Source organism: Salmo salar, chromosome ssa01 (assembly GCF_905237065.1).
Source record: "Salmo salar chromosome ssa01, Ssal_v3.1, whole genome shotgun sequence".
NCBI lineage: Eukaryota > Metazoa > Chordata > Actinopteri > Salmoniformes > Salmonidae > Salmo > Salmo salar.
In genome coordinates, this window is record NC_059442.1 from 32,949,147 (window position 1) to 32,971,793 (window position 22,647).

A 22,647-nucleotide genomic window follows, 5' to 3' on the forward strand; every position below is an offset into this window, starting at 1 on the left:
ACTTTGGAGTGTTTTCTATCCAAAGCTCATAATTATATGCATATTCTAGTTTCTGGGCAGGAGTAATAATCAGATTAAATCGGGTATGTTTTTTTATCCGGCCGTGAAAATACTGCCCCCTATCCATAACAAGTTAATTTCTTACAAATGTATTTTTGTCTTTCTTTCTCTTTTGAGTGAACTATACACCCCATTTCATGCACTGCAGTGCTAGCTAGTTGTTGGTTATGCTTTCAGTACAAGATTAATTCTCTGATGCTTTGATTGGGTAAACAACATGTCAGTTCATGCTGCAAGAGCCCTCATAGGTTGGAGGGCACCCTCCGGAAGTTGTCATAATTACTGTGTAAGTCTATGGAAGGGGGTGCGAACCATGAGCCTCCTAGATTTTGTATTGAAGTCAATGTACTCAGAGGAGGACAGTAGCTAGCTGTCCTCCGGCTACACCATGGTGCTACCCCAGGGAGTGCTGTTGAATACCTTCAAGTGTTTTTATATCAGTTATTTGTTGATGTGACTATATGTAGTATAGTTTTATTTTTTATTTTTTTTTATGTTTAACTATTCACATTTTTATGAAATTCACTGAGGACGGTTCCTCCCTTTCCTCCTCTGGGGAGCCTCCACTGGTATATGCACATGTTTGTAGATTTAGGTGTTGGATGTTTTAAACATTACAAGACATTTTTGTTGGCTAATTTCTCTCAAAGAAATCTTGGCTTGTATGTTGTTTACTCTGAGATAGACAATTTGTTTAGAGCCTCATCTGCTGATGTTTTGAAATGCCATTTGCTGAGCTGGATTGTTTTACTGTTTGGTTTTTAGACTAGTTGAATTGTGCACTCCCATAGTGTTCACTGTGACCTAACGTTACCCTGTGGGTAGGTGTACCTAGCAGTAGAAACAGTTACTGTGCCAATGCTTAGAACTAAATCTCACCAGATGCAGCACCATTCAGAAATCAAAATGTCTGAAAGTAAACAATCCTGGCTTTCTGGATCGAATCTCGATGCCTCTTGACGTTTCATATTACCTGTTGTATTTATTGTTCTCAAAGAAAGGCCAGAATGTTTTTTTAGCTAGACTGTTGAAGATGAAGAGACAAATGGGTGTTCAGTGTTTCCTCTATCAGAGCTTCAAGTAAGTGTTTGGCAGTTGAGGAGGAGAAGCAAGGAAACGAAATAGTTCCACAGAAACATAATCAGCAGCGTTAGAAACGTAACCTTGATGTACAGTAGTTTGCTTATCTGGTTTAATAAGTCAACTGTTCTTCCTCCATCACTTTAAAAAGCTGTTAGTGTTTCCCCTTCAATTAATTAGTCTTGGCAACGCTTCTAACGCTGCGGATTATATTTCTGTGGAACTATTTTGTTTCCTTGCTTCTCCTCCTCAGCTGCCAAACACTTATTTGAAGCTCAATGCAGTGTGAAAAACAAGTATTTTGGGCCTGCTTATTAGAAATCCATATTGACGATGGTGTTGTTGCCATGCCTCCTCTCTGAGTCGCCTAATTCATGTAGCATTTGTTGTGACGGACAGTTATATTTTTGTATCAGCAGTGCACCACCTCCGTGTGTGTCTGGCTGAGACTATGATTAAACGCCATAGTTCTCCGGAGAGCATTTGGACACAATTAAACGCTATTGTTTATGACCGCATCCTCCATTAATGTAATCACAATTGCACTGCCTCAGCACTGCTTTCTCTGACGCGATCAGCAAAGCACATTGTGTTTGGGGACCTGGGTATTCCGTCTCATTCGATGAGGAGCTGCCAGTTTATAATGTGAACAAAGTTACATTTAAAAAATATATTTCAAATCATGTCAAATGTGATGACTGTTCAATGAGATGTTTCTGAAAAGTTTCCTAACTGAAGTCATTAACATTTTACAGCAGATCTTGGAGGGAACATTGTCTGTGTCGTAGTAAGAGAGATGTCGATATTTGCACCACTCCACAGAAACGATGGCCCGTCTTCCATATTGGAGGCAGTCACTCATTCTGTCATTACATTATTTTATAGGCCCATTTATATTGGGGAGCAGAATTTTTCTGAAATGAGATTGTAGTGGTCTTTCTGACGCTGGGGACTGGAAAAGCACAGAGCAGTTGGATGTAATGGCTATTTTGCTTTTATTTCTTCCGGGACTAATCTCACTGCTTTCTCAATGTGATTTCTGGGGATGTGATTTCTTCTGACATGTAACAAAGATGTTGTTTCTACCAGTGTGTCTTTTCCTCCCTCCATAATAAGAAGGATTCAGTGATATGGGCTGGACTGATTTGATTTTGGCTACAATGTTCTGGAGAAGGTTTGCATTGACAATGGATGATTTATATGAAAGTGAGAGCTACAGGTAACTGCCAAAATAATGGAAACACTTAAATAAATGAGGGATATAAAGTATATTGAAAGCAGGTGCTTCCAGACAGGTGTAGTTCCTGAGTTAACCTCTCTGGGCTAGGCGGGACGAATTCGTCCCACCTACGTAACAGCCACTGGCAGCCTGTGGCGCGATTTTCAAAACGTTAAAAATCCTATTACTTCAATTTCTCAAACATATGACTATTTTACAGCTATTTAAAGACAAGACTCTCGTTAATCTAACCACACTGTCCGATTTCAAAAAGGCTTTACAACGAAAGCAAAACATTAGATTATGTCAGCAGAGTACCAAGCCAGAAATAATCAGACACCCATTTTTCAAGCCAGCATATAATGTCACCAAAACCCAGAAGACAGCTAAATGCAGCACTCACCTTTGATGATCTTCATCAGATGACAACCCTAGGACATTATGTTATACAATACATGCATGTTTTGTTCAATCAAGTTCATATTTATATCAAAAACCAGCTTTTTACATTAGCATGTGACGTTCAGAACTAGCATACCCCCCGCAAACTTCCGGGGAATTCGCTAACATTTTACTAAATTACTCACGATAAACGTTCACAAAAAGCATAACAATTATTTTAAGAATAATAGATACAGACCTCCTCTATGCACTTGATATGTCCGATTTTAAAATAGCTTTTCGGTGAAAGCACATTTTGCAATATTCTCAGTAGATAGCCCAGCATCACAGGGCTAGCTATTTAGACACCCGGCAAGTTTAGCACTCACCAATATCAGATTTACTATTATAAAAGTTTGATTACCTTTTGTTGTCTTCGTCAGAATGCACACCCAGGACTGCTACTTCAATAACAAATGTTGGTTTGGTCCAAAATAATCCATCGTTATATCCGAATAGCGGCGTTTTGTTTGTGCGTTCCAGACACTATCCGAAATAGTAAAGAAGTGTCGCGCGCATGGCGCAATTCGTGACAATAAAATTCTAAATATTCCATTACCGTACTTCGAAGCATGTCAACCGCTGTTTAAAATCAATTTTTACGACATTTTTCTCGTAGAAAAGCGATAATATTCCGACAGGGAATCTCCTTTTCGGCAAACAGAGGAAAAAATCCCAAAGGCGGGGGCGGTCGGGGTCACGCGCATAAGCCCAGTGTCCCTTGATCGGCCACTTGAGAAAGGCGATAATGTGTTTCAGCCTGGGGCTGGAATGACGACATTCTGTTTTTTCCCGGGCTCTGAGCGCCTATGGACGACGTGGGAAGTGTCACGTTAGAGCAGAGATCCTTAGTAAATGATAGAGATGGAAAAGAAGTTCAAGAAATGGTCAGACAGGCCACTTCCTGTAAAGGAATCTCTCAGGTTTTGACCTGCCATTTGAGTTCTGTTATACTCACAGACACCATTCAAACAGTTTTAGAAAATTTAGGGTGTTTTCTATCCATATGTAATAAGTATATGCATATTCTAGTTACTGGGTAGGAGTGGTAACCAGATTAAATCGGGTATGTTTTTTTATCCAGCCGTGTCAATACTGCCCCCTAGCCCTAACAGGTTAATCAAGCAATTAACATCCCATCGTGCTTAGGGTCAATTGTAAAAATGCTGGGCAGGCAATTATTTTGGCCATTGTTTTAGCTACCATGGCTATGCCCCAACAAGATGACAATGCCCCCATCCACAGGGTACGAGTGGTCACTGAATGGTTGATGAGCATGAACATAATGTCAACCATATGCCATGACTGACTCAGTCACCAGATCTCAACCCAATTGAACACTTATGGGAGATTCTGGAGCGATACCTGAGACAGCGTTTTCAGGGTCACCTTATTTGTTCATTGTGAAGATATAATTTTTTTGCAGCTGCAGTTTTAAAACAGCCTATCACTCGAATGTTGTTGCATTAAATCAGTGCAAGCACTCTCGCAGTCTTTCTCAATTGGATTCAAATTGCATCCAAAATAGATAATCCTGTTCAAGATTGATATATTGTGTGTGTGTGTGTGTGTGTGTGTATGTCCTAGCTTACCTCTTTCAGGTAATGCAGTCAATGCAGTATTAGCCTTGTATTTAGCTAATTAATGATGGGTTATGCATAATAAGCTTCTAACTTATAGCCTCTCCTGTGCTCCTCTGGCCTCTCTCCTTAAAAAATCTCCTTAGCTCTTGGAGTCCCATGCAAGAAAAGCTAGACTAGAATAGCTTGCTGGACTTTTTTTGTGCATTTCTCATACCAATAGACTATTCAAAGAGGGATGCAAGCTCTTGCTTGCTGAATGTTAATTACAGCAGACAATGGAACTCACGGGTCATTTGAAAGAAGCACAAGCGTGCGATGGCGGAAGGCTATAGCATTTATTTATTCAGACACATAACCATTCAATCTTCGTGAAGAGAAGTGAAAGCCGTCTGAATCTAATTATAGTCCTATTATACAAGCATGTCATTAGAATAATGAAGATGAGGACAACGAAGCTTATTTAACTGTTGTGAGGAAAGAATGAAGCAACAATAGAAAGAGGAGGTAGGCTATAACATTAGGGGAAATATTATAAAATGTATATATGAGTCAGCCTCCTACTAATACAAATAGGCCCTATTATATTTTAAAATCAAATTCTCTAGCCTATACTTTGTAGGCTGTATGTAATGCACCAGAATCCGCATGTGATGCACCAGAAAGTTCTGTCCCAACTTTATCATGAGTTGAAGGAGGTGCATAATTCCAGTCCATGTAATACAGTTCACACTCAAAGATTAGGCTACTGGAGTTTTTCATTTATTTACCCAAGAGAGCATATAGCTAGCTACATCTCTGGGCTTTTATGTTTTTATGATGTGCGTAAAGCCTAAAAATCATATGTATTGGATAATGACACAATCATTTAGGTTTTTTTGGGGCTTGGGTTCATAAAATGTATTTAATGTATGGCTCATCAGGCTCAGGAAGCATCGGGCCAGATAGATAGATAGATAGATATTAGTTGCACTATGCTTCATATCGTTTTGAATTACACTTCCGGTTTTGGCATGAAATACCGGGCTACCCGGGAGAAAAGAGATTTTTTTTTCTCAGGATGCAACATTTGTAAAATACTGGGAAAATATTAAACTCTATAACCTTACCCATTCCACCAAAATCAAACAGTAACACTCACCAATGATCTTATCTCTTTCCATCCACAGAGGAGAGCTGACAAACTCCTCTCCATCTACCCTCTCTCTCTGCGACTCTCCCCCCTCCCCCAAGATGAGTGCCAAGGCAGCCATCAACAAGGCGGTGTTCACGCCCCACGATGAGAAGATGCTTGCAGCCGTGCAGGTGAAGAGGAGGACCAAGAAGAAGATCCCCTTCCTAGCTACTGGAGGACAGGGAGACTACATGACCTTCATCTGCCTCTCAGGTACTACAACCCTTATTATTCAGCTTTTTCATTTATTTGTCTTTCCTCTTTTTACCTCCTTTCCTAGTTTTACTTCTTTTTCTCTCGTTGTTTTGCCGTTCCTCTCTTTACAGTCTTGTGTTCCTTTCCTCTCTTCACGTTTGTGAGTGCTGGGGCTCCTGGGGCTCCTGTGCTGATGACTACTCCAGACTGACAGGTTTCCCTGTAGCATTGTCTGTGGCATGTGGCTATAATGTCCCTGCTATTGACAGGTTTCTTGATGGCAGTGGTATGAGTGTGTGTGTTTGTTTATTTTTATGGATGTGTGTGTTGGTGGCCCGACTAGAGGGTGCTGTGCTGCATCTGATCCAACGTGTGCCCAGAGTGATTATCCTCACTGTCAGTGTTATCAGCCTGGAATTGAGGTAACATGCTAGAGAGACCACAGTCACATTGCAACACACATCCCCTTCAATTCACCTTCTAATACGCTCTCTGAAGAGCCAGTTTACTGTTGCTGAGCCAATATAGCAAGACCCTTAACCAACAATTCACCTTCTGATACGCTGTCTGAAGAGCCTGTTTACTGTTTCTGAGCCAATATAGCAAGACCCTTAACCAATTTAGGGTTTAAATGGATGACATTTACTTTGAAATATATTTTTATTTAACTGTAATTTGGTTTCAAATTGTTTCTGAAAGATTTTCTATCATCTGAAGTATTGCACTCTTAATCAGTCATGCTCATTAATATATGTGAGATCGAGAGGAACGGGTACAAAGCATTTTCACTAGGCTAAGTTACATTTCTTTAACCCATTCTGCAGTCCTATTAAACCATTCTTTGGCAGCAAATCATGTCATCTCAAGGTCTCAACTCATTGATCTATCAGTTAACACGCAACCTTTAAGGCCAGAACTACCTCGCTGGCACCACCGTGTCAAGGCTCAATGTAGTCTCCCAGTAAGTAATTACAACATGGTGCAATATGACAGTTGACACACTTTTTATCCTGATGTCTCTAGTACTGTACTGCACTCCTCTTAACCACTTCCCTATTGGTCAGAAAATATTTAAATCTTTTTTTTTCTTAGATCTTAAGCACCTACAAATTCGTAACGTGTTGTACGAAGTGGATTTGTAACATACGAATTTTAAGAAGAAAAATAAATATTGATATATGCAGCCATGCAATTGGCAGTAGAATGGACTTACTGAAGAGCTCAGTGACATTCAACGTGGCACCGTCATAAGATGCCACCTTTACAACAAGTCAGTTACATTTCTGCCCTGCTTGAGCTGACCCGGTCAACTGTAAGTGCTATTATTGTGAAGTGGAAACATCTAGGAGCAACAATGGCTGAGCCACGAAGTGGTAGGCCACACAAGCTCACAGAACGGGACCGCTGATTGCTGAAAATCGTCTGTCCTCAGTTGCAACACTCACTACCGTGTTCCAAACTTCCTCTGGAAGCAACGTCAGCACAAGAACTGGCCAAGCAGCCGCACACAATCCTAAGATCACCATGCGCAATGCCAAGTGTTAGCTGGAGTGGTGTGTAAAGCTCACCACAGTTGGACTCTAGAGCAGTGGAAACTCGTTCTCTGGAGTGATGAATCACACTTCACCATCTGGCAGTCCGACGGACGAATCTGGGTTTGCCAGATTCAGGCGTATGCCAGGAGAACGCTACCTGCCCGAATGCATAGTGCCAACTGTAAAGTTTGGTGGATGAGGAATAATGGGCTGGAGTTAGGGTAAAGCCCTTTCCCGTTTTAGCATGACTATCCCCCCGTGCACAAAGCGAGGTCAAAGCGAAATGGTTTGTCGAGATCGGTGTTTAACCTCTCTAGGGTCGGCAGGACGAAATTGTCCCACCTACGTAACAGCCAGTGGAATCCTGTGGCGCGTTATTCAAATACCTTAGAAATGCTATTACTTCAATTTCTCAAACATATGGCTATTTTACACCATTTTAAAGACAAGACTCTCGTTAATCTAACCACACTGTCCGATTTCAAAAAGGCTTTACAACGAAAGCAAAACATTAGATTGTCAGCAGAGTACCCAGCCAGAAATAATCAGACGCCCATTTTTCAAGCTAGCATATAATGTCACATAAACCCAAACCACAGCTAAATTTCATCACTAACCTTTGATCTTCATCAGATGACAACCCTAGGACATTGTTATACAATACATGCATGTTTTGTTCAATCAAGTTCATATTTATATCAAAAACCAGCTTTTTACATTCGCATGTGACGTTCAGAACTAGCATACCCCCCGCAAACTTCCGGTGAATTTACAAAAAATTTACTAAATTACTCACGATAAACGTTCACAAAAAGCATAACAGTTATTTTAAGAATTATAGATACAGAACTCCTCTATGCACTCGATATGTCCGATTTTAAAATAGCTTTTCGGTGAAAGCACATTTTGCAATATTCTCAGTAGATAGCCCAGCATCACAGGGCTAGCTATTTAGACACCCAGCAAGTTTAGCACTCACCAAAGTCCGATTTACTATAAGAAAAATGTTATTACCTTTGGTGTTCTTCGTCAGAATGCACTCCCAGGACTTCTACTTCAATAACAAATGTTGGTTTGGTTCAAAAGAATCCATAGTTATAGCGGCGTTTTGTTCGTGCGTTCAAGACACTATCCGAATGGTAAAGCAGGGTGACGAGTACGACGCATTTCGTGACAAAAAATGTCTAAATATTCCATTACCGTACTTCGAAGCATGTCAACCGCTGTTTAAAATCAATTTTTATGCCATTTTTCTCGTAAAAAAGCGATAATATTCCGACCGGGAATCTGCGTTTAGGTAAAAAGACGAAAGAAAATAAAGCATGGGGTCGACTCGTGCACGCGCCTAAGCCCATTGTCCTCTGATCGGCCACTTGCCAAAAGCGCAAATGTGTTTCAGCCTCGATATCATTCAGCTTTTTCCCGGGTTCTGAGAGCCTATGGGAGCTGTAGGAAGTGTCACGTTACAGCAAAGATCCTCAGTTTTCAATAAAGAGAGTCAAGAAGAACAAGAACTTGTCAGACAGGGCACTTCCTGTAAGGAATCTTCTCAGGTTTTTGCCTGCCATATGAGTTCTGTTATACTCACAGACACCATTCAAACAGTTTTAGAAACGTTAGGGTGTTTTCTATCCAAAGCCAATAATTACATGCATATTCTAGTTTCTGGGCAGTAGTAATAACCAGATTAAATCGGGTACGTTTTTTATCCGGCCGTGTAAATACTACCCCCAACAGGTTAACAACTTGACTGGCCTGTACAGAGCCCTGAACTCAACCCCATCGAACTCCTTTGGAATGAATTGGAACGCTGACTGTTGGCCAGGCCCAACAACAGTGCCCGACCTCACTAATGCTCTTGTGGCTAAATGGAAGCAAATCCCCTCAGCAATGTTCCAACATCTAGGGGAGGAAATAAGACATTTTGGCTTGTGAACACTACTTTCAAAACAACTGGCTGAAATGATTCAAAGCCTCTATAGCGTCACTTTAAATATCACTGTAAATATGTGATGCAAAGACTGTGTTGGTGGGATTTGTTGGAGGGGGAAGAAGATGAATCTTCTGTTTGTCCCACTGACTGCTATAATGTGACTGGATGCACATTCACAATTCTATTCTGGGTTCCTTGTACATGTAGCTAGGTCTACTACTACATCTTGTAAGGGTTGTGCTTTGTGGAGCAGCACAGATCCTGTCCCTCTATATGGCTCATCAGCTCATTCACTACTGACTAGGCCAGGCCTGGGCAATTATTTTCCATGGAGGGCCACATAAGAATATATTTTTGCCATCGCGGGCCAGGATCATATTACGGGACTATACATCATGTGTATGACTGTGTTGACAGATATATCTACTGTAAATCACATCCAGATATGCTACTTATTTTACTTTTTTAACATGCACAGAAATAATCCACATCCATGTTCTCATTTTGGTAGGTAATTTCATTATTAAACATGCAATGAACTACACGGAGGGAAAAGTACACTGTGCATTCAGCACCACGGACAGAACTCTTGTTATTGGGTATGAACAAAAACACAAAGAGAGAGAGCTCAACATTACATTTAAATTACTCAGTGTGAGGAGTGAAGTCTCTGATGGGCATTGACTAGAGCAGTGAAGTCGGGTATAGTTTCTGATGTCGTTATGCGCAGGATTGTTGAGAGGTGAGAGTCAGTAAGAGATGATCTATGCCTTGACTTGTTATATTTCATCACTGAACATGTCTGTTCACATACATAGGTTGACCCAAACAGTACAAACATCTTCTGGGCATGACTCTTAATCTTTGGAAAGTTTTGTTCATCAAGAGATGCATAAGAACCTCGTCAGTGACATTGTTTTGAATAGTTCTCCAATCACTGCATCAGACTGAAGATCAATAAGCTCAAGTTGCAGGTCAGTGGGAGCGTTATCCACATTGAAGGTGAAAGGAGAGGAAACCAACAGCATGTCATTCTCCAACACTTTGAAATCCTCAAAACGACGAGAACTCACTGTTAAAAGCACGCAGCAGCGATCTATACTTTTCCCGCTAGTCATCTGATAGGGAACAAACTAGTAGTGTTGGACGGTGCGTGAGATTGTTGGCTTCTACTTGGCAGGTCAGGAGGAGTAATTTCCCCTTGAAGGCTTGACATCTGATGTGCAAAAAGGCCCTTCCCTTGTAGTTTGGAAATCAGTTCTTTCATGAGGGCCATGATGTCCACGGCGAAGGCAAAATCAGCCAACAATTCTTTATCTTGCAGTTGATACTCAGCAACCCTCGACTTCAGGTCGGCGCTCCACCAACGTTCAGTCAATAAAATAAACTAACATAACTCAAGTAGCATATATAGGATATGGTAGAGAGAGTATGTGGCCTTTTCTGTTGTCGACAGGCTGGAGGTAAAATGTATGACAATGTAATGAGACGGACACTTTTTACATAATGCAGGTTTCTCCGATCAAATAGCCTAACCTAAATGGACATTATGGAATGGAGGAGTTTCACCCCATTGTCATGATCAGTGGTTTCAAGTTTGAATCCGTACATTTTTTTTGACAAGCTGATCATAGCGAAAAAGAAATACTTCTGCATTTCCGGCTGTGTAAACACATTGCAAATAGGCTCGCGATAACTCCTGATAAGGTTGGGTAGCTGATTCAGTGCTTAAATAGCCAACTTTATTAGTCACAGGAATCAGGACTAATTAAGCCAGTGCAATGGCCTGTTGTACAGTCGGGCTACCACGTGGATGGTCATTCATAAAATTCCGTTGTGCGCTGACGCGGTAGGCCACACCCTGGTCCAGCCCGGATGTCGTTTTTTGGTGCTTTAGAGACGGTAGGCTTACCACATAGATAGCCATTCATAAAATTCAATTTCAGGTAACACTGTAGGCTATATCTCAGTAAGCACGGACCGACCCCGATGGCTTTTGGCTATCACTTCCACGGACATTGGTCAAGACCAAACCTGAACCAATCATAGATGTTTATGTTTGGTTCAGATTTTGTCCGGTCTGGACCAGCCTTGATTTGGTCCAAACATAGACCTCTATAAATTACTTATTTTGAACTTTCATTCAGAACCGAAAAGGAACCTGATTTCAACGTCGGGATTTTTTTCGTTGAAAATGACGACCAATCGAAAGAACAGCTGACTCTTGGTCGACCACCATTTATGAAGTTTTTTTGTCAGGGACAGCCTTACATACTTGTGGGGAACCCTCAAGGATGCGTTAACAATCCCATGACTGCTGCTCCAGTGGTACAGAACAGTAGGCGGTGAGGCCCAGGGAAATACAGAGGCACTTTTGTTATGTAAGAAGCTATTGACACGCCTTTGGTACAGTAAGGCTGCTGTGTTGACATGACCACCATACTGACCTAGGATCAGTGTGCCCAGAGTGCTCTACTGTACTTCACTCTCTCTGGCCACTGAACGTAGTGTACCGCTACTGCCAGTGACCCCAGGCAAGATGGATGCCGTTCAGATCGGTCCAGTCAGTCCATTACTGGTCTAGTGCCCTACCGCATGTCTTTACTCAAGCAGAGAGTAGAGCATCCTTTCATTCAGACTATGCGAGAGGTCTCTCAAAGAACATTGTCATGAATGGTCTCATTACGTTTGCATACAATGCACTTTATCATGACATAACCATTATTGAATAGTTTGGTACAAAATGTTACCAAGTAGCCTGATTTTAATTTATTGGTGCTCAATGCACAGTGAAAATAAATTACTGCCAATGTTGGTCTTGACAAGGTGTTCTTTACAGCGTTGATCTTAAATCAATTTACGCTCAAGGCCATGATTTTGTTCAGTTGACCTTCTAGCAACAAGAAAGCTAAAAGTTTAAAGGTGTGCGTTTGTTCACTGAGTGGGAGTTTAGTGGGTGTGAATTGGATGGATGTTCTGTTGTTCTCAGAGAGCTATGTGGTCGGTGCATTCTTCACTGAACCCTATAGGCCTGGACAAGATGCTGCGACTGCACTTTTCCTTGGTTTCTTTCACTTCTGTCTCGGCAGGAACCACACGAACGCTCGCTAACTTGACTGTTTGGCCGGGAGGGCCAGAACTAGCAAGTGAGTCGGTGTACTCTGGAATCAGTAGAATAGTGTTACTTAAATGACTCCACTACAGGGCATTTCCTGTAGCATTATTTGCCTAAAATCAATGGGCTGGCTATTAAGATTGAATATCGCTGCACTGTCAGTGTTATAGGAATGTATTAAATAGGGTGTAATGTATACACTGTTGGAATAATGGCTGGAAACACTTGCACTGCTTTTTATAAAATGGGGTTGAATTGGTGGAAATGTCGTCAGACATTGGAAGGAAGTTGGGACATAAAAAACAGTGGTACAGTGGATGCTGTTGCTGTGTGCGTGCGTGCTCAATAAGCTTGTATAAAAGGACATTGATCTCAGTCTCTTTCAGTCTCTTTCTCACACACACACACACACACACACACACCTTAAGGATAGTGCATCAGGGCTTTGTACTCCATATGAGAGAGAAGGAAAGTGCTGGCGCTGTGTCAGGAACCCAGGCAGGGCCAAGTCAGTGGGATCAGACTTTGATCGCTGTGTTCCATGTTTGTGTCTCTCCATTACTGAATCGCATGGCTTTTACACTGGGCAGGACAGCTAAACAAGTGTTGAAGACTATATTGACATAAAGTACAGTATAAACAAAGGGCCAACTAGCACCTTTGCAGTTTTCAATGTTCTTGTATCGTTTGCCCGTTTGTCTGTCTGTGTGTCAGAGGCTGGTCAGGGCTTAAGGGAGTTTAGGGCAGGAAATGAGGAGCAGGCAGTGATATGGGGCTGTTCCTTTCTGATCAATACACAGCAAGACACTGCCATGTCACACTAACAAATCTGTGTGTTTATGTGCAGGTGTTGTGTTTTGGTGTGTGTGTGTGTGTGTGTGTGTGTGTGTGTTTGTATGCTAAGTGCTTATGCAGGCGTAAGTTTGTGTGTGGGTGCACATACTTTTGTATGCATGATGTGCTTGTGTGTTCACACCGGTGTGGATGACCATGGTTGCATGTGTAAAGGGTCTCTGTATGCGTGTGTCGACATTCCAGCAGCCCAACCCCCTGTAGGTGAATGTGAACCTGAGACATACTCCACCAGAAGGCCTGACAAACATGAACGCATTGATCTCTAAAACTTGAATTGGGACCAATCAATCCGTCACTGATTTTATGAACGTTAGCCGCCTCCCCCTTCCAGGGCCCCACCAGTAAGCAGTCAGAACAGATTTGGCTCCTTCTCTCACCCTATTCTACTAAACAGATCAGACTCGGCAACAAAAGCCGACTGGCAATATATCCATTTGGAATATCGAGTAGTTTTAGAATGTCAATTCTATGGTAATCACAATACATTGCATTCACATGACGAATACAACTACTCATCACCTTCATAGATGATTGATTATGTAGAGAGATGGATTGGTGTGTCACCCCACAGGCATATTTGTAGACTAAGCTTCTTAGCTGTAGTGAATAGGTAAGTCAAGAAAGCTGTCTGAACTTAGTTATCAAGTCTGAATCACAGCAGAAATCCTCCCCACCATGACTATGTATTCACATGTGGTTTTGCAGAGAGGTCAGTGTAACCCACACTGTCCAGATGGAACAAGGATGGATGCATATTTATTTAAAGAGAGAGATGGAAGGCATTGACACCATCTGCGCTACAAGATGGATGACAGTGCTTTTTAAAGGCAGGTATCCATCAGGGAAAGGTTACACTGAATCTCTCAGCACTTCAAAGTCGCATGTAGTTAACTTAAGAAATATTGGATCATTGTACTTCTCTCTCCTCTGCAACTCTCCCCTAGGTCATTGCTGTATGAAAAAGTGTTTTCAGTCATCTTACCTCGTGAAAGTAGTCGTGACTAGAAAGTCAAATTTGGATTTGCATTTCTTTGCCAGGATTTGAAAAAAGTTCCTGAGTGTTTAGCTTATTGAAATGAAGTCACAATGTTCTCAAAGTCTTGACAAATAAGTGTTTGTGGAGGTCAGATGTGGTTGGGCTGGTGTTGCTTTTGAGGAATGTTTTGTATTCTTCTCTCAAGGCTGATGATGCAGCAAGCCACTGCAGATTGATGCGGCACTTTGCTTTCAGTATTTACAGTGGAGAGAAATAGTGCAGGACTCCCTCAGCCACATCAGCAGGATTGTGTGTGTGTGTGTGTGTGTGTGTGTGTGTGTGTGTGTGCGCGCAAGCTAGGCTTGGGCGGTATACCGGGGTATTTGGGAAAAGCCATGAGATGGTTGCTCAATACTGTCAATACCTTAAACTATTTATTTGAAATTTTTCAATACATTTGAATATTTGTAACTACTCTTAAGTTAATACCTGCAGTCAACTTGTGCAATATTGCGTTCTTCATTTCACCAGTCACATTATGAAGCTTAGCGTAGTTCCCCAGAACAGTCACGTGTTCGTAAATATCACAACGGGAGAAAGCGGGAGCCGGTGAGTCCATAGTGTTCTGTAACTATTGGAGAGTCTCAGTTGTGCGGTGCACCTGAGGTGATGAAGTTACACTTGTATGCAATTCACTACTAACATCAGATATCTTATAATGGCTTTCTGCTAGAAGTCAGAGCTTTGGATGAGTTATTTTTTCCTGTGCTTCCTATTAGTGTTTTTTTCCTCCTCCATTCTTCTCCCCTCTGCTCAGTGTACACATGCTGCTCTTCCTTTGGAAAAACATTCATCACTACTTTGTTCGCTTGTAAAAGTCCACACACCGAAAATGACATTCGGTAGCTACTAGCTATTCTTGTATAACTTTATGAGCTGGATTTGCCTGTCTGCAATTAGTTTGTTTGTTGTAGCTTATACATTGTTTCGAACAGCGTCAATGTGATTTCACAATTTTATGCTAATTCTGTTAGCGTTCTGGTAATAAAGGCCTTTTCTTGCGTTTTTAGTACCCCCTTGTGTGCTATACCGGTAATACCGTAAATCCTGGGATGAGCGTATATGAAAATCTGGATACTGCCCAAGCTTAGTGTGTGCCAATGCCAGTAACTGGGTCTGTAGTTAGATTTGTATGCACCAGTTGTTGCCAACCTTTTTTGAACAGTGGCACAACTTCTGTGGCACACCTAAAACTTCCCTATGAATTTATTTAGTGGTAATGACCTCCATTTCATCTGGTCCATACTGCAAACCAACTCTTTTCTGTGATAAAATTCCATGTCACGTTTATACACTACGTGACCAAAAGTATGTGGACACATGCTCTTCGAACCTCTAATTACAAAATCATGGGCATTAATATGGAGTTGGTCCCCCCCTTTTGCAGCTATAACAGCCTCCACTCTTCTGGGAAGGCTTTCTACTAGATGTAAGACCATTTCTGCGGGGCTTTCATTCAGCCACGAGTGCATTAGTGAGGTCGGCACTGATGTTGGGCGATTAGGCCTGGCTCACAATCGGCCTTCCAATTCATCCCAAAAGTGTTAATTGATGTTGAGGTCAGGTCTCTGTGCAGGCCAGTTAAGTTCTTCCACACCGATCTCAACAAACCATTAATGTATGGACCTCACTTTGCGCACGGGGGCATTGCCATGCTAAAACAGGAAAGGGCCTTCCCCGAACTGTTGCCACGTTAAGATTTCCCTTCACTGGAACTAAGGGGCTTAGTCCGAACCATGAAAAACAGCCCCAGACTATTATTCCTCCACCAGACTTTACAGTTGGCATCATGCATTGGGGCAGGTGATGCTCTCTTGACATTTGCCAAACCCAGATTTGTCCGTCGGACTGCCTGATGGTGAAGCGTGATTCATCTGTCCAGAGAATGCGTTTCCACTGCCCCAGAGTCAAATGGCGGCGAGCTTTACACCACTCCAGCCGGCGCTTGCGCATGGTAATGTTAGGCTTGTGTGCGGCTGCTCGGCCATGGAAACCTATTTCATGAAATTCCCGTAGACCAGTTCTTGTGCTGATGTTGCTTCCAGACCGGGGCAGCTCTAGCAGGGCAGAAATTTGACGAACTGACTTGTTGAAAAGGTGGCATCATATGACAGTGCCATGTTGAAAGTCACTGAACTCTTCAGTAAGGCCATTCTACTGCCAATGTTTGTCTACGGAGATTGCATGGCTGTGTGCTCGATTTTATACACCTGTCAGTAACGGGTGTGGCTGAAATAGCCGAATCCGCTAATTTGATGACGTGTCCACATACTTTTGTGTGTGCTGGTGTGCATGCATAAGACAGTCTCTAGAGAGAGCCAGCTTATGGGTGTGTATTAGAGGATGTTTAGCCATCAAACTAACCTCAGTAAAGTCTGACCGGTTCCGCCACAAAGCTCCTTTTCACTTAAACCACTGTTAATCACCGTCTGGTATAAGACCATCCTCTTCTCCTTCTGTCTAACTCTATTCCTATGGCTTTTATTGCCTCAGATATATATTTATTTGTATTTTATTTAACCTTTTATTTAACTAGGCAAGTTAGTTAAGAACAAATTCTTATTTACAATGACGGCCTACCAATAGGCAAAAGGCCTCCTGTGAGGATGGGGGCCTGGGATTAAAAACAATATAACAATAGGACAAAACACACATCCCAACAAGAGAGACAACACTACATAGAGACCTAAGGCAGCAACACATGACAACACAGCGTGGTAGCAACACAACATGGTAGCAGCATAAAACATGGTAAAAACATTATTGGGCACAGACAACAGCACAAAGGGCTATAAGGTAGAGACAACAATACATCACACAAAGCAGCCACAACTCTCAATAAGACTGTCCATGATTGAGATAAAACTGTCCAGTTTGAGTGTTTGTTGCAGTTTGTTCCAGTCGCCAGCTGCAGCGAACTGAAAAGAGAAGCGACCCAGGGGTGTGTGTGCTTTGGGGACCTTTAACAGAATGTGACTGGCAGAATGGGTGTTGTATGTGGAGGATGATGGCTGCAGTAGATATCTCAGATAGGGGGGAGTGAACCCTAAGATGGTTTTACAAATAAGCATCAACCAGTAGGTCTTGCGACAGGTATACAGAGATGACCAGTTTACAGAGGAGTATAGTGTGCAGTGATGTGTCCTATAAGGAGCATTGGTGGCAAATCTGATGGCTGGATGGTAAAGAACATCTAGCTGCTCGAGAGCACCCTTACCTGCCAATCTATAAATTGTCTTCATATTCTAGCATGGGTAGGATGGTCATCTGAATCAGGGTTAGTTTGGCATGTATACAAGCTCCTCCATTCCAGCTCTTGCCACTTGGTAGCCCAGTGACTTTACTGTGGTCATTTCTTTGGCTGTGTAGAAGTAACATGTTTTGTTTAGCAGGGCCAGCGGAAAACAGTAGGGATCCCCATCTCTTTATGACTGGAACTTTGATAGTTTCGGGGAAGAGGAGGCTGTGTGTTTAGATTTTTTTTTTACATTACCCTCGATCCCTCTCTCCTTCCCGCCTTGCCCTTTGGCTGCTACCTCTTCTCAGCTCCTGATTTAAGGCTGCACAGAGCCTGTGAGGGCTCTCTTCTCACACTGGAGGGGAACAGAGGAGAGGTGGAAGGGGGATATTTGGACAAGGAGTTAGTGCTTTGAGTCCCCTCCAAGATTTTAAATCTATAATGGGGCAGACTTGTATTGAATATCTATGCATCAGACAAATGATCTGGAGATGGCATACTGCTATATATTTGAGTTAGTGTGCCAATTTTGTGTACTTGTGTGGTGTAATGGATCAGAGCTAATAAGCTTATGTTTACAAAATGTGGAATTCTTGATGCCGTAAAGACGTTTGTTGCATGTCTTCACTGCAGTGGAAAACTCGGCATGTTTTCTTGTAGATGCCACAAAAATGAATTGTATACGTTTTATTGCACCCAAGTCTGAGTGAGGCTTTTAACAGCTTGGGTCAAGGCCAAAGAAGAATACGTTCACAATCTTCTCCATGCGACCAGTAAACAAGCTCCTGGGGCGGCAGATAGCCTAGTGGTTAGAGCATTGGGCCGACTCCACGAGCTGACAAGGGAAAACTGTCATTCTGCCCCTGAGCAAGGCAGCAACTGTTCCCCGGGCGTCGAAGACGTGGATGTCGATTTAAGGCAGCCTGCCACACCTCTCTGATTCAAAGGGGTTGGGTTAAATGCAGAAGGCACATTTCAGTTGAATACATTGTTGGACAACAGACTCGGTATCCCCCTTTCCCTTTCCCTCATGTCCTGTAGCTTTGGAGTGCTCACCAATGCCCATGTTTGACTTACAGTAACAACATTAAGTGGGGTCGGCTGGTTCCAAACTCTTACCACGTAGCAGAGGATGCATCTGACGGAGACGTTTGGAACCAGACAAACTCGAGTTTGGGATGTTTCTTCTCTTTGCTGAGAGATGTAGTGACTTTCTAAATGATTGAAAGTCATGGTAGTTACTGTTTCACATCTTGTGTTGAGCTGATGCTCGTAGGGGACAACGGCGCAGAAGATAACAATGTGGTGATTGGATAGTTAGATACACAAGGGCAACCGCTCAGCCAGTATCATGACCAGAGCTGAAACAAAGGTACATTTCCTCTTTGCATTTGAAACTGACCTAGCCGTCCTCAGGATGTTTTCGGCTGTTTGGTGGTACCAGAGCATCATCTGTGAGGTGTGCAATGGGTTAAAATGACTTGACAGCATTGAAAATGTAGGGAGGATGAAAAGAAAAAGAAAGTCCTATACAAAGTCTCTGTAGTGGCTGTTGTAAAAGGCAGCCATGCGTATAATTGGCCAGTGCCCTGTACTTGTCAAACGGAAAGCCTTCATGACTTAACACTTAATAACCTGCTTTATTTACAGCTTCTCATTGACTTCCAACCACTTTCTACTTCAGCATTATTAAACTGCCTCAGATGTTTGGGAAAATAATGGTTTGAGAATTAATGCTGGCCAAAGATGGAAAAATATTAATGCCAGCTTTTGACCACATTTAATATTTTATTAATTCATACTTTGATTAGTTCATATTAATATTGTAGAGCAAAGTATCCAGTTCTACGTGAGACTGTTGTAGAATGTAGAAATCATAGTGACCCTTTCCCTCTAGAGTCCACTGAAAATAAGCCAGCAAAACCAATGTCTTATTTAAAACTTCAGGATCAGACCCTTTTTTTTTCTATTTTTGCCTAAAATGACATACCCGAATCTAACTGCCTGTAGCTCAGGACCTGAAGCAAGGATATGCATATTCTTGATACCATTTGAAAGGAAACACTGAAGTTTGTGGTAATGTAAAATTAATGTAGGAGAATGTAACACATTAGATCTGGTAAAAGATGATGCAAAAAAAAAAACTATTTAATTTTTTTCCATCTTTGAAATGCTAGAGAAAGGCCTTAATATAATATTGCATTTTAGGCACAATTTAGATTTTGCACACTAAATGGCAACAGTGTGTGTGTGCAAAGTTTCAGGTTGATCCAGTGAAGCATTGCAATACTGGACAGTATTTTGTATCAAGTCTGCCCAAATGTACCGAATTGGTCAATTGATACATTTTCAAGTACATAACTATAGAGACCATACATCATTTTTGTAAGTTTACACACCCAGGAATGTCATACATGATGGCTCATTCGCTTATACTCTAACTTTCACACATCTAAATGACTGGGCTGGGTGGGTGTGGAGCCAGAGACGGCAGCGGTTTAAACTGTACATTTGTATATAGAAATGGATTTTATCAAACTATGCTACATTTTATCTCTGGGACCCTCAGGGTGACAAATCAGAGCAAGATTACTGAATGTAAGTACATTATTTACCTTCAGAGGTGAATGTATCAAACCAGTTGCCGTGATAAATCTTTTTTGTTGTTGTGCACTCCTCAAACAATAGCAAGGTATTTTTTCACTGTAGTAGCTACTGTAAATTGGACAGTGCCGTTAGATTAGCACAAATTTAAGCTTTCTGCCCAAGTAAGACATGTCTATGTCCTGGGAAGTTTGCTGTTACTTACAACGTCATGCTAATCACATTAGCGCACGTTCGCTTAACCGTCCCAGTATAGGGACACCGATCCTGTAGAGGTTAACAATTTTATTCGTATTTACAGATGACATACAAGTCTGTTATTAAGGCACATGAAAGTTCACATGTTTCAGAAGGCATTTCTGCCCCCAAAAACGTTTACGTTCAAATGGCTCTCCTATGAAGCAGTGACCCGCGACATACGCCTAGTTTCCTGAAACAACTCACAAATGATATACAGAAATATAATTTACATAAGCATTCACACCCCTGAGTCATGTTAGAATCCCCTTTAGCAGCGATTACAGTTGAGTATTTCTGGTTAGGTCTCTAAGAGCTTTGCACACCTGGATAGTACAATATTTGCACATGATCATTTTTTTTTATTATTCAAACTCAGTCTAGTTGGTTGTTGATCATTGCTAGACAGCCATGTTCAAGTCTTGCCATAGATTTGAGAGCCGATTTAAGTGAACTGTAACTACACCACTCCAGAACATTCAACGTTATCTTGGTATGCAGCTCCAGTGTATATTTGGCCTTGTGTTTTAGGTTATTGTCCTGCTGAAAGGTGAATTCATCTCCCAGTGTCTGTTGGAAAGCAGACTGAACCAGGCTTTTCTCTAGGATTTTGCCTGTGCTGAGATCTATTCGGTTTATTTTTATCCCCCAAAAACTCCCTAGTCCTTGCCGATGACCACCATACCCATAAGATGATGCAGTCACCACCATGCTTGAAAATATGAAGAGTGTTACTCGGTGATGTGCTGGATTTGTATTCAGGACAAGTTAATTTGGTAAAAAATGTTTGCAGTTTTACTCTAGTGCCTTATTGCAAACAGAATGCATGTTTTGGAATATTTGTATTCTGTACAGTCTTCCTTCTTTTCACTTTGTAGTTACTCCACAATACTAACTTAAATGACAATGTTGTTGATCCATCCTCAGCTTTCTCTTATCACAGCCATTAAACTTTGTAACTGTTTTAAAGGTCACCATTTGCCTCATGGTGAAATCCCTGAGCGGTTTCCTTACTCTCTGGCAACTGAGCTAGGAAGGACGCCTTTATCTTTAGTGATTGGGTGTATTGATACACCATCCAAAGCATAATTAGTAACTTCACCATTCTCAAAGGGATATTCAATGTCTGCTTATTTCAATTTTTACCCATCTACCAATAGGTGCCCTTCTTTGCGAGGCCTTAGAAAACCTCCCTGGTCTTTGTGGTTGAGTCTGTTTAAAATTCACTGCTTGACTGAGGGACCTTCCCGATCATTGTATGTGTGGGGTACAGAGGTGAGGTAGTCATTCAAAGATCATGTTAGAACACTTGCTAAATTTGTACTCCTGAACTTAGTCTTGCCATAACAAAGGGGTTGCATACTTACTGACTCGAGACATTTCATTTACATTTTAGTCATTTAGCAGACGCTCTTATCCAGAGCGACTTACAATAGTGAATGCATACATTTCATCCCATGCATTTTTTTTTATTTATAAAAAAATAAAAATAATTGTACTGGCCCCCCATGGGAATTGAACCCACAACCCTGGCGTTGCACACACCATGCTGGCATTGCAAACACCATGCTCTACCAACTGAGGCACAGGGAAGACATTTGTAAAAATGTATAAAAATATATAATTCCACTTTGGCTTTATAGGGTATTGCGTGTAGGCCAGTGGCACAAAATCTCAATTGAATCAATTTTAATTTCGGTCTGTAACAACAAAATGTGGAAAAAGTTGAGGGGTGTGAATACTCTGAAGGCACTGTAATGTGTGTGTGTGTGTGTGTGTGTGTGTGTGTGTGTGTGTGTGTGTGTGTTTGCTACATTTACACAGGCCCTTGGGCTAGATGCTATGTGCATTCCTCATTGAGCATGTCATCCATGTGAAAGTGTGGATTATTCATGGTATACCGCACTCAACGCAGATGAAAAATGAAAGCAATAAACGTGCAGCATTCACTTAAAATCGCCTCCCTTTCAGAAATAATCTTCAATGAATATGCAGTGAAGGGGACTCCTGAAGACCATTCTCCCTCCATGCAGTAAGATGAATGTGTATAGGTAGCCTGAGCATACTGCAAGACTACGTTGAGGGATTGCGGCTGAGAAACACTCCTTTGGCAGTTTAGGGTAATAAATTGGGCAGGAACCTATGAGTTTGAGGAATGTCATTAATCCAAAATTGCTTTAGGGGAAAATGCTGCTCCTGCTGCTGTAGAGTGGGAGCAAATGGATCAAGTTCCAAAGGTAAAATGTGACAGGCAAGAGGAATACACCTTGATGTGTGAAAATGGAAATGAGTAATGAGACAACGCCACCAATCTGAGGTCTCCAAAAGTGTATCTTTATTTATGT

At 41.7% G+C, this 22,647-nt stretch overlaps 1 protein-coding gene across 4 annotated transcripts in view; it reads left to right on the forward strand.

The window, feature by feature from the left end:
• LOC106601569 (syntaxin-binding protein 6) overlaps positions 1-22,647 on the forward strand; it is a 127,625-nt gene that overhangs the window by 14,488 nt on the left and 90,490 nt on the right. For all 4 annotated transcript variants that reach the window (XR_006769633.1, XR_006769631.1, XM_014193881.2 and 1 more), the window contains exon 2: positions 5,550-5,767. Coding sequence is in view for 2 of the 4 variants with exons in the window: in XM_014193881.2 (XP_014049356.1) it covers positions 5,614-5,767 (154 nt within the window). In the remaining 2 variants the exon portion in view is untranslated. The remainder of the gene's footprint in view (positions 1-5,549; positions 5,768-22,647) is intronic.